At 41.0% G+C, this 16656-nt stretch overlaps 1 protein-coding gene and 1 pseudogene across 4 annotated transcripts; one reads left to right on the top strand and one right to left on the bottom strand.

The window, feature by feature from the left end:
• Positions 1 to 280: 280 nt before the first annotated feature.
• COPS7A (COP9 signalosome subunit 7A) lies at positions 281 to 6415 on the bottom strand. 4 transcript variants are annotated; one of them, XM_006914639.3, is made up of 8 exons: positions 6258 to 6415; positions 5572 to 5776; positions 3869 to 3944; positions 3549 to 3637; positions 2382 to 2584; positions 1631 to 1736; positions 1323 to 1474; positions 281 to 1155 (listed from the first exon to the last, which is right to left on the bottom strand). In XM_006914639.3, the coding sequence occupies exons 2-8, from the start codon at positions 5731 to 5733 to the stop codon at positions 1116 to 1118; spliced, it is 828 nt and encodes a 275-aa protein (XP_006914701.1). In that variant the 5' UTR covers positions 5734 to 5776; positions 6258 to 6415; the 3' UTR covers positions 281 to 1115. The 4 variants fall into 4 exon arrangements, with proteins under 4 accessions (XP_006914701.1, XP_015447087.1, XP_015447086.1 ...); XM_015591601.2 differs by lacking the exon at positions 6258 to 6415 and adding an exon at positions 6148 to 6231; XM_015591600.2 differs by lacking the exon at positions 6258 to 6415 and adding an exon at positions 6098 to 6215.
• A 5800-nt stretch (positions 6416 to 12215) lies between these two features.
• LOC112481979 lies at positions 12216 to 12334 on the top strand (annotated as a pseudogene).
• Positions 12335 to 16656: the final 4322 nt, after the last annotated feature.

Below are 16656 nucleotides of genomic sequence, written 5' to 3'. Positions count from 1 at the left end.
TAAAATTCTATAAAGTGAAAGGAATCAGGTTGAACTCTCAAGCTCCTTGAAAGCAGGGACAGTGATCATCATTTTGTATCTCCAGTGCCTATCACATGTTGGTGCTTAGTAAGCATCCACTGCTTCTGAATGAATGCTGAGATACTGAGCAATTTGTCCAAAGTCATACAGTCCAGGACTCAGCACATAGTATCTGGTTCTCTTCTTTTCCCAGTACTTTGCTTTCGAGTGGAATGAACTTTCTTCCCATCCACAAATATCAAAAACAGAAGATACCCAGTTCAGGGCATGTTTGTAGATAGACTTCTCATAGATTTATTTTTGTGTTATGTTATATATAGATATATGTATATATACTTTTTTTTATACAATCTGTATCCCCTTCCCTTTTCCACCAAACTCACAAAAGGAAGTATAAATCCTTCTAGGATTGCCATCAGGCTTTCCAAGATAGCCAGCGCCAAGAAAGAAGCATCTCTCAACATCTCAAGAAACAGCTGCCTTTCTTAGGCTCTGGGGTCATTGAAGCAGCAGCGTCCCCAGGACCCAAGGGAAGGCAAGAGGAAAGGAAAACAACTGTAGTGTAACAGAATTCTAGGATGAAAGTGTCCAGTGACTCCTAGAATGGCAGACTGGCTCCCAGAACTCTCAGGGTGGGAAGAAAGGTGGCTCTACAGATGGTGGCCAAATAGGCCGGGGACAGGGAGTTGGAACTGGGGATTAGGCATGCAGGTGTGGGGTGGTAGGACAAGAAACACATATGGATTATATTGGAGATATAGCAGCCCCACCTACTCAGTGACATATAGTAAACCAAGACAGATGCTGGCTCTTAAAAATATAGGGGAGAGAGCATAGCATGGAGGTGAGTGAGACAATGGGACACATAAGAAAGTCACATAAAACAAAAAGTACCAACAAAAACATGACTTGTACTTGCCTCCTCCCTAGAGAAGGTGTAATCTATGCTTGGAGGTGAGGGAAAGAAGGGAAGTGAAGGGTTATGAACCTAGGATTATCAGCTGGCCAGGGGCACAGGAAGGCTCTTTGAGGATTCCTAAGGGGCAGGCAGGCAGCTGGGACCCCATATCCCCAGGGAAGAAACGACAGTCCCTTCAGTTCGACTTGGACCAAATCTTGGCGCTCCCTCGGAGCCTGGCAAAGGGAAGAGAGAGAGAGAGGCTGCAGGGAATTCCCTAACCCCCGAAGGCTTCCCCCGTTTCCTACCCCCATGCAACTGACTAAAGGGAGTGTGGCAGTCAGGTCTCTGAAGGAAAAGCAAGACACCCTGGAAGCGAACAGTTCCTGCCACATTGGCTCACCCCTTGCCCTTTGAGGCTTTCTTGCTGGGCTGGCGCTGGTTGGTGCCAGCAGCTGGTTCCCTTAGCTCAGTCAGGTGTTGCTCAGGGTCCTGAGATGTGGCTGCGGCTGCTGCTGCTGTTGTAACTTTAATGGTTTTTTTAAGGTTGGCGACCTACCAGGATGAAAGGAATGGGAGATAACAAGCTTCCAGAACCTGACAGTCCCTGCCCACCTTGTCTGTCTGCTACAGCCACTGTTCAAACCCCTCTGTATTAAACTGGCCCAGGCTGGAAGAGTTTGAGTCTGTCTCGCTCCCCTGCCAGCTCACCTCACTCTCAATCTGCTGCTTCAGGCCCAGCTGCTGCTCCTTGTGTTGGTTGGCACGGCTCACCTGCTCCTCAATGCCTGACAGCACTACCTCGCAGCCCACACACCTGCAGGAATCAGGAGAGAGAAGTGTCAGCAGAAGAGAGTTGTGATCACTGACTCACTAAAAACAGACTCAGAAAGAACTCTAGATTCTGGTAGCCAAAACCCTGAGTTAGAAACCCTTGCCAGGGCACCTGGAAATCACCTGCAACAATATTCCTAGGAGCCAGGAGGACATTCAGGTAGGATAAGAGAGGTATAAAGAAGTGTCTGAAGTGATGTGCAAGATGGGAGTAAGAACTAAAAAAATGGGATATGAGATGCTAAAGAGAAAAAAAAGGTGCATTAGTTAACTAAAGTTAGACAAGGACACAGAGAGAAAAGCAGAAGTGGAAGAGGCCCAGGGCCTGTGGACAGTGCTGGTTATAGACCAATGGGTTGAATCCAGCCTAAGACAGGTGACCAACTTCCTAGTGAAGATTCTCTCAAAAGTAACACTCCCCTTTCCCTCCTCTAATTACTACACCAAGGACACCATCTCCTTGCCTCTCAAGCCTTCCTCCACTCCTTTCTTCCCTCTGAAGCCTTTGGAGGAATGAGCTCATTTCCCTTCATCCTCTTGGATTCCACCTCTGCAGCCCAGCCCACACCCCTCCAAAGCACCGCTCCCTCTGAGGTGAGAAGGAAAAGTGCCAAGACACAGGTCTCACCATTCCTGTAGGGTTCGGGCAATGGCACTGAGGTCCTGGCGCTGGATGTCCCGCCCAATGCTGTAATCAACCTCCAGCCGCTGATTGCGCTGGTCCAGGGAGCCGCGGAGCACGTCGGCATACACGGCCTCAATGACGAGGTCTTCTAGCTGCCGCACGTTGCGCAGGGCAAGGGCCTCCAGCAACACTGCATATGGGATACACTGGGGCCCGGGGAGGTTGGGCTGGGATTTGAGGTTCTGGTGCAGAGAAAGGCTTCCAACATTCTTCCCTCCTTTCCTCAGCCTAGGCTCACCTGCCTACTCTCCCCTCCTACTAAGTCATTCCCTCTAAAAGGCTGGTTCTAAAGCAAAATTAAGTATTCCCACCTGAAAAATAACAGCATGAGGACAATCTAAATAAAATGTAAGACTTATGCTCTCCTTCTACCCTTATGTCCCACACCAGAGAGGAAGAAAGCAACATTTGCCTGGGTATCAATCCTCTGACCACAGCTCAGGGTAACACACGACTTTGGTCAAGATCAGCTTGACATAATGGGAGCATGTGATGGAAGACATCTGGAGTTACTATTTATCGTTTATACTCTGCCTACTTTCAAAGAGATTTCTCACAATAGAGAGTCTGATTTAAGTAAAATGAGAACAATAGGAGAGTCTAGTAACAATTGGAAGAGGGCAGATGGGTGGGAGAGGGCTATTTAATAAAAAGTCTCAACCTAACAGGAAACAAGAGATACTTCTGGGTTACATATTCCTTATTCTAGCACACAGTAGCCTAGCACCTCACCAGAGAGAGCCTTGTTCCCAGCTCTGAGCACTGAGGCTGTTTGCATGGGACTTTCTATAGTGGGGAGGAGGTTGATCGTTGAATAACACAGTGAACGGCATCCTAGTTGTTATTTGACCCAAAACACAAAAGATGTTTTACTTAGAACTTAGGCTGATTGAAAAATAAAAACAAAACTAAGAGAACAATATTTAGCCTAAAAGGCTGCAGATAATGGAGTTTAGATACAAACTTTAGACGGACGTGGCGGGGGAAGGCAGGAAGAAACCACAGTGTGGTTAAAGGCTGTCTGAGTGCAAATTCCCTCAGATGGGCCCTTGTGAAGGTACATACAAAAGGGTGCTCTTTGGCTCAGGACTGAGGGGGACTGTCACTCACCTTGACTTTGGCAGCCAGGGTAACGACTGACAGGTGTCGAAGCTTATTCTTCTGAGCCTCTGTGAGTGGGGGAAGATTCCGGGCTTCAGCTAGGAAACAAGGACAAAGTGTAGGAAATCCTGATATCTCTATTGTGGAAAGGCCTAGCCTCCCTCCATTGTTTTTTTTTGTTTTGAGTCTTCTATACTAATTCAAGTCTTGATCCTGACCCTGTGTACCTAAGGATCTAAGTAGAGTATCCCAGGAATTTCTTCTAAGTCCCTCCAGAAATTGCCCTTCTCCCATTTCCACTGCTCTGGAGCTCCAGCCCCTCTGGTTACCTAAGTAGTCAGCATACGTCCCGTAAGCAAACACCGTGAGCAGTCGAAATGTGGAAGCGAAGTCACTCTCAGCCAGCTGCAAGAATATGAGGAAAGAGATGACAGGAAAACCTCTGTTTACCCTTCTCCCAGCCTTACCCTGTTTCAAAACCCACTTTCTAACCCTATTTCCCCCTCCATTAGCTCTCCCAGCTCACTGAAAGGAACTTTCTGCCTCTCTGATCACTCTGCACTGGAAGGCCTCCCTTCTACCTCCGGGCCTTTGTTTACACTACTTCCCCAATCCACAATGTCCTCTTCCTCCATATGCCTCCAATTTCTACCCTAAATTCAGAGTTGAAAACATTCAGTGTTCAGTACCTAACATACACACACTGCAAATAGTGTTTGGTCCTTAGAGTGCGTTTAATAATTGTGAATTTGACTATCTTTAGGCAGTTTGCTATATTCCCCAATTCACCAGACTCCTGCCTCAGCCTCATTCATCTGTGACAGCTGCATGGCCTAGGCAGCCACTGGAATTTGTGGCCTCTGCTTCAGACCTGCCTCACCCAGGGAGCTGTCATCTCCCAGGGCAGCCCACCCAGATCTCTCCACCTACCAATAATCATTCATTCTGGTACTTAATCAATCAAACCCTACCTAAGGTTGTTACCTAAGCATATCGTTCTTTTCAATAAGATTACAGACCCAGTCTTTGGTATCCCACTTAGGCCTAGCAGAGCAAAGCATGTAGTTAGCTCTCTCAATAACTACTCGCTAAATAAATATTTGTACATATATATCCACACATCTGATCTCTGTAACTGGAATGTAAGCACTGTTGTCTTACTTTTCTGGCATTCCCAGACAACTAGAGGAGGGATAAACAGGGACCCAATCCAATAAATGCTTTTTCTTCACCTTGATTGACTCTTTAGTTCCACTGCAGAGGAAAGGGAATGAAGGCAGTTTTCTCCATACCACAGTGACCTCCAAAGGCTAAATCCACTGGCTCAATCACTGGCCCTCAACAACCTAACTCATAGTTTGCCCACATACCATTGTCATAGCATTTCTTGGTACTTGGGCTGGGGTCAGACATCTTGGTGACTCACCCACTCTGGACTTTAAAACTCTTAACTCTGCCACTTCTGTGTGAGCAGTTTTCTCTGCTGTCTTCCTAGCACCTTGCCACATGTCTTGGGAAACAGACGCTTTCTACCTGATCTAACTTAAGTGAATTAGCGTTGGTGCAAAGGGGGATGACAGAGCATGCCAATTTCACATCTATTCCTTTCATTTGTACCAGACTTTACACTTTCCTATAATCTCACCTGACTTCTACAGTAATGGTGAGAAGCCATATCAGCTCCTTTTTTAAAAGAGAAAACTGAGGCCCTAAAATAAAAGTGACCTGATGAAGGTGACATGATTAAGAGCTCCTAAATTGGTGGAAACAGGCTGAACTCAGGTCTCCTATTCCGAATCACATCATCTTTTGCTTAAAAATGAAAAATATCGAGTTTTACAGATCATTCATCCTCAATGGGAAACTAAGAGGTTTACTTGTGTACTTACTCTTGCAAGATGCCAGTTAAGCATCATCCTATTCTTGTTCAACTGAATGGTTACGGGGTTGCAAAATGAGCCCTGCCCACCCATTCTCAAATTCAAACTTTAGTCCCAAGTTTCCTTGTGGGTTATCCAGGCCAGGAACCCACCTCTCTAACATTAGGCATATCCAGCAGTTCCCCAAACACGTAGACACCGGGGGCCTCCAGCACTTGGTGGATGAGTGTGGCCAGCGCGGCCCCCTTGGCTGACTTGGCCAGAAGCAGAAATTGCTCCTGGTTCTGCCCTGTCACCTTCACCTCGGCACTCATGGCTGCACTGAGCTGGGGGTACCTGGGCTCAGGATGTCTGGAGCTGCAAGGAAAGAGGACGTGAAGCTGCAGGTTCCTCAACACTGGAAGCATGGGAAGCACGGGGCCAGGAGGTGACTGCAAGAGGCTCCGAGTCACTTCCGCAACGAGGAATCAGAGATGGAGCAGTGTAAAACTCGGATCTAGGAATCCTAAAATCAGCCACTTTGAAGGAAATCTGTCTGAGACAGGGTTGCCACGCCCACCCTCCTCCCATCCCTGGGCCTAATCGCAAACTCCACCACATGCACCCCATTGAACCCCAAATCACAAGGTGCATGGGAGAAAGGCTGTCACATGGTGTCCAGACCAACGACGACGCTACCTCAAATCTCCACTTGTGCCCCCGCAGGTGCCCCAACCACGTGACCTCACCCTCACGATCCTTCCACGTGGCTCCACCCCCTCCCTTAAAGAGGCCACCCTGGGACCGTGGGCTCCCGCGACTGCTGCGTCGTAGCCTAGAATAGACTGCGGGTGACTACCTGGAAGCTTCGTATTCCAAAGCACCGGGAGGGGCCGCCGCCGTCACCTCCGGCAGCTGTTCGGAACCTTCCTGCCACCTCCCTGCGGGGTCGCTCTGGCCACTAAACTCTATGGTTGGCTTCCGGCTATACTTCCGTTCTTACTAAGCCAGTTTGGGGCGGAAAACGCCCGGCTCCCCGCCTTCCCACGGCTGAAGCTCCTGTGAGCGACACAGGTATTCTACCCTCTGATTGGCTGTTGAGAAAAGACTGACGAGCGCCTTTTTTTTTTTTCCTGCCTTGTTTCAATAAAACTTTATCGTTGTCCAACGCTGGACGCTAAATACGGAGGGAATCTGTGGTCTCAGGCAGGTACCAGATGGTTCTGTATCAGCTCAAACTTAAGTGAATTAGCTGCCGGAAATCAGGAGATCCGGGCTGGGGCTGTGCGGGGTGACTGAGATAAGCGGAAGGCTGTAATGGAAAAAGAGAGGGAAAAGAAAAAAAAAAAGAGGAGGATTTGAGGAGAGAAGAAGGAGATTATAATCAATAATAGAAGTTTAGCAGCAGAGATCATTTGAGTAGTTCAACCACTCATTTTTTGAGGAGCAAGAGAAAAGAAGTGGAAAAGGTAAAGAAAATAATAGAAAAAGGAGAAAGATATGAAGGGAAGCGATGACATGACACGTAAAAGTGAGGAGTAGGAATCAAAGACAGTAAAATATCCAAAGTTTGAAGAAACCAATTTTGAAATTGGTTTGAAATCTTACCAATTTAAAGATGGAAAGAAAAATATGAGGAAAGAATGAGAAAAGAGCCAATTATGTCCTGTTATGTGCCAGGACTTTATTTTTTCAACTTTTAAAAAACTTTTTTTTTAAAGCAGTTTTAGGTTTACAATAAAATTGAGAGGAAGGTAGAGATTTCCCATATACCCCCTGCTCTCACACATGCATAACATCATTATCAACATCACTTACCAGAATGGTACTTTTTTTTTTTTTTAACTAAGCATGAACTTATAGTGATACATCATAATCACCCTAGTCCACAGTTTACCTAAAGGTGATAGTGTACAATAAGTGGGTTTGTATAATGACATATATCCATCAATATGAGTATTTTCACAGCCCTAAAAATTCTCTGTGCCCTGCCTAGTCATCTCTCCTGAGCCCTCTACCCGCCGACATTTACTAATCTTTCTGTTGTCTCCATAGTATTGCCTTTTCCAGAATGTCATAGAGTGAGAATCATACAGTATATAGCCTTCTCACATTGGCTTCTTTTACTTTGTTTCCTCCATCTTTTCCTGGCTTGATAGCTCATTACTTTTTAGAGCCAAATAGTATTACATCGTCTTTACGTACCACAATTTGTTTATCCATTCACCTACTGAAGGACATCTTGATTGCTTCCAAGTTTTAGCAATTATGAATAAAGCTGCTATAAACATCCATGTGCAATTATTTTTGTGTGTGGACATAAAGTTTTTACTTCTTTGGGTTAATACCAAAGAACATGATTGCTGGATCATGAATAGGTGTTTAATTTTGTAAGAAACCATCAAACTGTTTTCCAAAGTGGCTGTACCATTTTGCATTCTCCCCCAGCAACGTATAAAAATTCCTACTGCTCCACATCCTGGCCAACTTTTGGTTTTGTTAGTGTTTTATATTTTGGTCATTCTAATAGGTGTGTAGTGATATTTCATTTTAATTTGCATTTCCCCAATGACATGATGTCGAACATCTTTTCATATGCTTACTTGCCATCTGTATATCGTCTTCGGTGAAGTGTCAAGGTCTTTGGCTCATTTTGTAATCGAGTGGTCTGTTTTCTTATTGGGTTTTAAGAGTTCTTGGTATATTTTGGTTAACAGTCTTTTGTCAGATTTATCTTTTGCAAATATTTTCTTCCAGTCTGTGGCTTGTCTTCTATTTTTCTTGATATTATCTATCATAGAGCAGAAGTTTTTAATGAAGTCTAGCTTATCAATAATTTCTTTCATGTATCGTGTCTTTGGTGTTGTATCTCAAGGCCATCTAGGTTTGTTCTTATATTATCTTCTAGGAGTTTTATAGTTTTGAATTTTACATTTAGGTCAGTGATCCATTTTGAGTTAATTTTTGTGAAGGATGTAAAGTCTGCATCTAGATTCATTTTTATTTTTTGCATGTAAATGTCCAGTCGTTCCAGCACCATTTGTTGAAGAGACTCTCTTTGATCTGTTGTATTGCCTTTGCTCCTTTGTTAAAGACTAGTTGACTATATCTATGAGGTTCTACTTCTGGGCTCTCTGTTCTGTTCCATTTATCTATTTGTTCTTTTGGCAATACCACACTCTCTTGATCACTACAGCTTTCTAGTAAGTCTTAAAGTCAGGTAGTGTCAGTTTTCCAGCTTTGTTCTTCTCCTTTAATATTATATTGTCATTTCTGGGTCTTTTGCCTCTCCACATAAACTTTGGCATCAATTTATTGGCATTCGTAAAATAACTTGCTGGGATTGGAATTGAATCTATAGATCAAGTTGGGAAGAACTGCTACCTTGACAATTCTGTGTCTTCTTATCCATGAACATGGATTATCTCTCCATTTAGAAGTTCTTTAATTTTGTTCATCAGAATTTTATGGTTTTCTTCATATAGACCTTATATATATATTTTTTATTAGATTCTCACCTAGTATTTCAGTTTTGGGGGTGCTAAAGTAAATGCTATTGTGTTTTTAATTTCAAATTCCACTTTGTATACCGAAACTTGCTATAATTGCTTATTAGTTCCAGGAGGGTTTTTTTGGTTGGTTCATTTGGATTTTCTATATAAATGATTATGTTATCTGTGAACAAAGACAGTTTTATGTCTTCCTTCCCAATTTGTATACTTTTATTTCTTTTTCTTGCTTTATTGGATTAGCAAAGATTTCTAGTATGATGTCGAAAAGGAGTGGTGAGAGAGGACATTTTTGCCTTGTATCTGATCTTAGTGAGAAAGTTTTGAGTTTCTTGCCATTAAGCATGACATTAGGTGCACAGAGTTTTTGCTGTTTGGTGTTGTTCAACGTTTTATTCACTCTTTATGACAACCCTTTGAAGTGCATATTAATATCTCAGTTAACTTGTGAAAATACCAGGGATCGCAGAAGTTAAATATTTTGTTGAAGGTCACCAGTATAAACGGTGGAACTAAGATCCAAATGCAAGTATGTCAGATTCCAGCACCATGTTAAGAAAGAGAAGAAAAAGGAAAAAAAGAAAGAAGTGGAAGAAATAGATAACCTGAGATCTAGTCTTGATTCAGTCTTAAATTAGCTGTGACCTTAAAGCAAATTGTGTCATCTGTGGTACCTCATCTTCCATATTTGTAAAGTAAGAGATAAACAAAATCTCCAAGGCCAATTCTGATTCTGATGTTTTACGGTTCTGTCTGTGATAAAAAGGAGTAAGACGATAAAATGAGAGAATAATTAATAAGTGAAAAAGGAGAATTTGGAGAAAGAAGGGAGAGGGGATGGACTAAAGTATGGTTAGAAAGAGCAGAGACAAGAGGAAAAAGAGTAGATGTGAGATAGAAAAGAAAGAAATAGAAATGAAGAAAGAAAAGGGGAAAGTGGGAAGAAAAATAAAGATGATCTTCAAGGGGAGGATGGGAGCTAATTAAACTTAAACATATCCTAGGATGTAACATTCATTCATTCATTTGTTACTAAGTGACAGTTATGTACAAGGCCATGTGCCAGGTGCTGTGTTTTTAATGCTAAGGATAGAAAACAAGATGCCCTTACATAAAGCTAGAGAAGCTGACTGACATCCAAGGAGTCAGACATATAATAAAATATTCATTAGTGATTCAAAAGGTATATATTGAGCACCTCTTATTGCCAGGCATCGTTCTAGCTACTAGAGTTATAGAGAAAATACCTGCCCTCTTGGTATTTACATTCTTGTGCTGAGACTCAGGCAATAAATACATATATGCACATATACATAAATAAAGTCAGGAGGTAATAAATATTATGTAGAAAATAAAACAAGAAGAGAGGGATAAAGAATGCAGGAAACATTTGCTATTTTATATATGGTAATAACGAAAGGCCTCTCTAATAAGGTAACAAATGAAGCAGAGACTTTAGAAAAAGAAAAAGGAGCAAGTCATATGGATTTCTGTGAGGACAGTGTTGTAGACAGAGCAAACTACAAGTGCAAAGGCTCTGAGATGAGAACATACTTGATATGTTTGGGGAACAGCAAGGGGGCCTGTGTGTCTGGAGATGAGTGAGCAATGGGAGAGAAGTAGTGGACGAGATCAGAGAGAAAACAAGTTGGCCAGATCATATCAGACCTTGTGGGGCATTGTATCTTACTCTGAATGAGATGAAGGATTTCAGCAGAGGAGTAACAGGATCTAATCCATATGTTTAAAATATCATGATGGCTGCATGGACAGAAGCAACAAGTCCAATTAGTAAGCTACTGCAATTATCTAGGGGAGACATGGTAGTGGTAACAATGGAAGTGAGAAGTAGTTGGTTCTGTATTTAATTTAAAGCTAGAGTGAACAAAATTTGCAAGTGAATGAGATGTGAAGTGTGAAAGGAAGAGAAAGAGCTAAGAATCACAGTCATAGAGGCAAATTTCATCAAACCTTAAAAGTGTAGATCATTTTAATCTTATATAAACTTTTTCAGAAAATAAGAAGAGAAAGGACACTCCTCAACCCATTCTATGGAGCCAGAATTACTTTGATAACCCAACCAGTAAAGGGCAATATTAGGAAGGAAAATTACAGGCCAAAGTCAGTTATTAACAAAGAAACAGAAATCTTCAATAAAACACCAGGAAACTGAATCTAGCAATATGCAAAAAGATCATAATCTAAGACTAACTTGAATTTATGTCAGGAACTTAAGGGTAGCTTAATATTAGAAAATACATTCATTTTATTCATCATATTAATAGATTAAAGAAATAAATCACAATCATCTTAATAAATATTTTTTAAAAAGCACATGATGAAATCAACATCCATTTGTGATCAAAAAATCTTTTAGAAAACTGGAAGGGAACTTGTTAATCTGATAAAGAAATGCCTGGTATCATCAATTCTATTCAGTCTGGTAATGAGCATCCTAGCCAGAGTAGTCAGACAAGGAAAAAAAAGTTAGAGGATTACATTAAAAGAGTAACAAAGCTGTTATCATGTACAGAGAATGTGGAGATGTTATAGCATATGTAGAAAATTCAAAAGAATCTACAAATAAATTATTAGAATAAGAGTTTAATAGGGTTGCTGGACAAAAAAATATACAAAATCAAATATATATCTATACATAAACAACAAACATTTAGACGATGAATAATTTTAAAAGTTACCACTTGCAATAGTATGAAAAATATCAAATACCAACATATAAATGTAACAAAATATGTGTAAAACCTGTATGCAGCAACTTACAATTTATTGTGAGACACTGAAGGAGACCTAACATAAATGGAGATTATCATGTTCATAGATTAAAAGTTTCAGTATCATGAAGAAGTCAATTCTCCCTACAGTGATTTATAGATTTGGTGCAATCCTGATCAAAATCCCAGGAGGCTTTTTTGTGAGTACGTGGAACTGACAAACTGATTCTAAAATTTACGTGGAAATGCAAAAGAACAAGGATAGCCTCTTGAAGATGAACAAGGTGGAAAGACTGACTTTATCAGATACCAGGCCATAATTTCAAAGCCATAATAATTAAGATAGTATAGTATTGTCACAAGATAGATAAATTGACCACTGGAACATAATATAGAGCTCCAAAACATATTCACACACATTTACACAGACACTTGATTTGCACACACATTTTAATGTTGTGACAATCAAGTATCTATATGAAAACATAAAACTGAACCCCCACCTTAAACCATATACAAATATCATTCTTCACTATAAGACAGACTAAATGTAAAAGGCAAATTAAAAACCTTTTAATCTATGGCCATGCCACCCTGAATGTGCCCGATCTCTTCTGATCTCAGAAGCTAAGCAGGGTTGGGCCTGGTTAGTACTTGGATGGGAGACCACCTATGAATAACAGGTGCTATAGGCATTAAAAAAAATTGTTAAGGACCTTTATTTTATAATGTACACCTGAAAATTATATAATTGTATTAACCAATGTTAACCCAATAAACTTAATAAAAAAAAATTTTAGAAGATGATATAGAAATATATATAATTAATTCAGGGTAAGGAAGTATTTCTTAAGACTCAAAAACACTAACCATAATGGAAAAAAATAGATAAATTCGACTACATTGAAATCAAGCATATCTGCTCATCAAAAGACAAGCCACAGAAAAGAAGGCAGCATTTGTGACATATATAACGGACAAAAGATGAGTCCAGGATGTATAAAAAACTCTTACAAATGAATAAGAAAAAAAATTGACAATAAAAATTATAAACGTGAACTAAAGATCTGAACTAGCACTTTACAAGAGGAAATCCACAAGATCAACAACTATACAAAAAGGTGCTCAACCTGATTAGTAATCAGAGAAATGCATAATATTAAATCCATAATAAAATATCATTGTATGCACTAGAATAGCTAAAATTAAAGTACGAAAATATTAGGTGTTGACAAGAATATGGAGCAACAGAAATATATACAATTAATTAGAGTACAAGTGGTTAAACCACTTTGGAAAAGTGCTTAGCATTACCTAATAAAATGGAAGATGCCCTATGATGCAGCAATACCACTCCTACATATATGACAAATATTATTATTACACATATATCTTCAAAAGCAGACAATATTTTAAAAAACAATGGAATAATAAAATAATATTGGGGAGGTAGTGATTATAAGGAGAAGGCGGGGCAATGAGAGGATGGGGGATGCAAGTTATTGGCAACTTTCTAATTCTTGAGTTGGGTGGTAGGTTCACAGATATTCATTTTACTTTCCTACTTTAGAACTAACATATATATTAGTATCTTGTGCATCAAATTATGTATACATACAATTATATTTATCTATAATATAAATACATATTATATTTGTTTATGTATAGTTAAAGATAATAAAGTGAGATAAAAGAAAATACTAACCAGCTATACAGACATTTTAAAAAAAGGATGACTCCAGGGTTTTTATCCTGATTAACTAGAATAATGGCGATGCCATTTCTTAAAAGAGGAAGTACTAAGGGAGGGGCAGGTTTGCAAGTGTGAGGGAAGGGAAGGAGCCAGGCTGGAGATAAAAGTTTAGGAGTCTTTAGTAAAAAACGATATTTAAAGCCCAGAGACTGAATGAGAACCCCTGGGGTGTGACCACAGAGAAGAGAGCCAAGATATGGCAGTCAGAGAGATGAAGAACCGGTAAAGGAGAAGGAGAACCAGTGTGGGAGGACAAAAATTAGGACAGTGTAGTATCATAAGTCAAATAAGAGGGTGTTTCTAGAAGGAGACGTGATCACCTGTATCAAAGGCTGCTGATCGGCAAGTAAAATGACACTGACAATTGACCTTTGAATTCTGAAGCATGGTGGTCAGAGGTAGCCTTGACGGGAGGAATTTCAGTGTGGTAGTTTGCGCAGGAGCCCGAAGGGGTGTGTTCAAGAGAGATTGGGAGCACATCCATAAGTCAGAATACTATGAAGATGTGTGAAAGAATGACAAAGTTCCCTCTTCATTGATATGGGAAGATAACAAAGATACATCATTAAGTCAAAAAATATATATAGAACAGTGTACATGGTATGCCAACTCTTATGTAAAGAATGTATATTACTATTATATAGGCATAAAGAAATTCTGGAAGAATACTTAGAAATTAGTCACACTGAAGGCAGAGATGGAAATTAGAAAGATGGCAGACGGGGGGGGCGGTTTAGATTAAGAACTTTCATTATATGCCTTTTTTCATATTGAAAACTTTTTTTGCACATGTAAATGTATTACCCATTCAAAATAATGAATTACAAAAATTAAATGTTTAAGTTAATAAAAGAGAAAGAGAATGGGAGAAGTGGAAGAGATGGTGAATGGAGACAACCTACTGCGACGCTTTGCTTTGTAAAGGGAAACAGAAGGGCAGATGCTGGTGGGGGTCGTGGAGCTAAAGGGTTTGTTTTAAGCTGCCAGAAATTACAGTGTGCTTACATGCCCTTGGGAATAATCAAGTAGAGAGGAGGAGTGACACTGCAGGAGAGGGAGGGAGAGTCACTGCAGTGGAGACTTTGGTGGCTGAAAAGACCTGGGATTCTCCCCAGGAGAGGTAGGGCTGGAATGTGGTAGAGGAAGTAGAGAAATTCTCTTCTGTCTGCTTCTATATTCTCAGAAAAGAAGGAAGCAAGGTCATCAGCTGAGAATGAGAAGAGTTCAGAAGGACATTGGACATTGTAGGATGGGAAACAGACAGAAATTTACCCTGACACATATCGGGATCCATCAACAAGCCCAGGGATAATGATAAAGAGACCAGCAAAGCTAGACATAGGAAGAGAATTTATAGACTGTGGAATGTGAAAAGGTCCTCAAATTATCTGAAGACACATTTATCACTCTGTATTTCATTGTTTCCCTCACTAGAGTCTAAGTTCCAGGAAGACAGTGGTGGCTTTGTTCTTGCTTTCTACTGTACCTCCAGCCTGTAGTAGGTGTTCAAAAAAGAGTTGTTGAAATGAATGAATGAATCAAGAATACTAGAAATAATTGATAATGTCCCAAAGTCCTCAGTGTAAAAGGCACTTACACTGGACATGAAAAATCACTTGATAAATCTGACCCACACCCAGCACATAATGAGTCCTCTTACAGAACATCCTCAGGATGCACTGGGGCTCTTCGGGGCCCAGGGTATGGCGTGATTTATGCACCCTGCCTCACATGGCCTGGTTTATATCCAATGTGCACTGTCTTTTCCCTGCCACTGGGAGACACTAGGAAGACAGTTCACTCACTGCTGTTCTGACCTCAGAATGAAGGGCTGTCAGGAACTGACAAGCAGGAGGACAGCTGCTGTAGATACTGGTCAGAACAGTAAGCTTCCATCCAGGAGGCGGGAGTGCCAGGCTAATGATAGTAATAGCACAGGAGATGAAGGGTGATTGTCTGGAAGGGCGTGGATGTGAGCAGAGACTCAGCTGAGAGCATTGTGCACAGATCAGACCGCAGAGATCAGAGATCAGAGAGAGCAGGCAGATAGAGAGGAAAGGCAGGTAGAGGGCAGAGGAGAGAATCAAGAGTTTCAAGTGGGCGTGGGCCCCAGGGTAAGTTCACTAAGCAATAAATATTGAGCATCTACTATATGCCAAGTGCTGAGGTAGGTTACAGGGGGAACAAAACAAATGAGATCTTTGCTTTATAGTGTATGTGGGAGGCGGGGGTAGACAATAAACAGTAAACAAATATAAGACCATTTCAGAGAGTGATGAGTTAGAAAGACAATGAAATATATTGATGAAATAAGAGTGGGTGGCTGAATGACAAGAGGGAGGCACCAGGTGAAGATGAGAGTCAGGGGGGCACAAAGGATTCCAGTAAGAGGGAATCAAAAGTGCAGGGGTGCTAAGATAATAATTTCAGTTGTTCTAGGACATTAAGAAGTCTAACCTGGCAGGAACACTGTTTGAACATTGAGAAGTACAAGTTGGAGGGCTTCTCCCTAACATGGAGTTCAGATTTATTCCAAGTACGATGGAAAATCACTTAAATATTTGAAGCAGGAAAGAGCATAATATGATTCAGATTTTCAAAATATTACCAGATATTGGTGAATACTAGTTTGTGATGGGCAAAGGCAGAAGCAAGGGACCAGCTAGGGAGCTATTGCACTATTCCAGATGAGAGATGATGGTTTGGACCAGGATGATAGCAACAAAGATGGAGAGGAGAGGATGGACTCAGGATATATTTTTGATGCAGAGCTCACAGGACTTGCTGGTGAATTAGATGGAGGATGGGAATTAGTGAGAAAGGGGAAAGGGAGGAAGGATGTTTCCTATGTTTTTATCCTGAATAAGCAGGATGGGGAACAAACACTGGGAGAGAAATGGATTGGCTAGAAGAGAATTCAAGACATGTATTCTAGCTACATTAGCTTCACATGGCTATTAGACATCCAAGTGGAGATGTCAAGTAGGCTGTTGGATAAATGAGTCTGGAGCTCTGGATATAAATTTAAGACTCATTGACATTTACATAGTATTTAAGCCCTGGGACTGGATGACATCACTGGACAGATAATGTGGAAATAGAAGAAGGGCAAGGACTAAGCCCTAGGAAACTAACATTTTGAAGCTGAGCAGAAGAAAACTGAGAAGGAAAAGCCAGTGAAGCTGGAGGGAGAACAGGAGAGTGTGGTGGCCTAGAAGCGCAATCTCAATAAAATGAGAATGCGATAGAGATGAGTGGGGTGGG

Source organism: Pteropus alecto, unplaced genomic scaffold (genome assembly GCF_000325575.1).
Source record: "Pteropus alecto unplaced genomic scaffold, ASM32557v1 scaffold94, whole genome shotgun sequence".
NCBI classification, from domain to species: Eukaryota; Metazoa; Chordata; class Mammalia; order Chiroptera; family Pteropodidae; genus Pteropus; species Pteropus alecto.
Note: the sequence above shows the minus strand (reverse complement) of the source record. Positions and strands in the feature narration are given on the sequence as shown.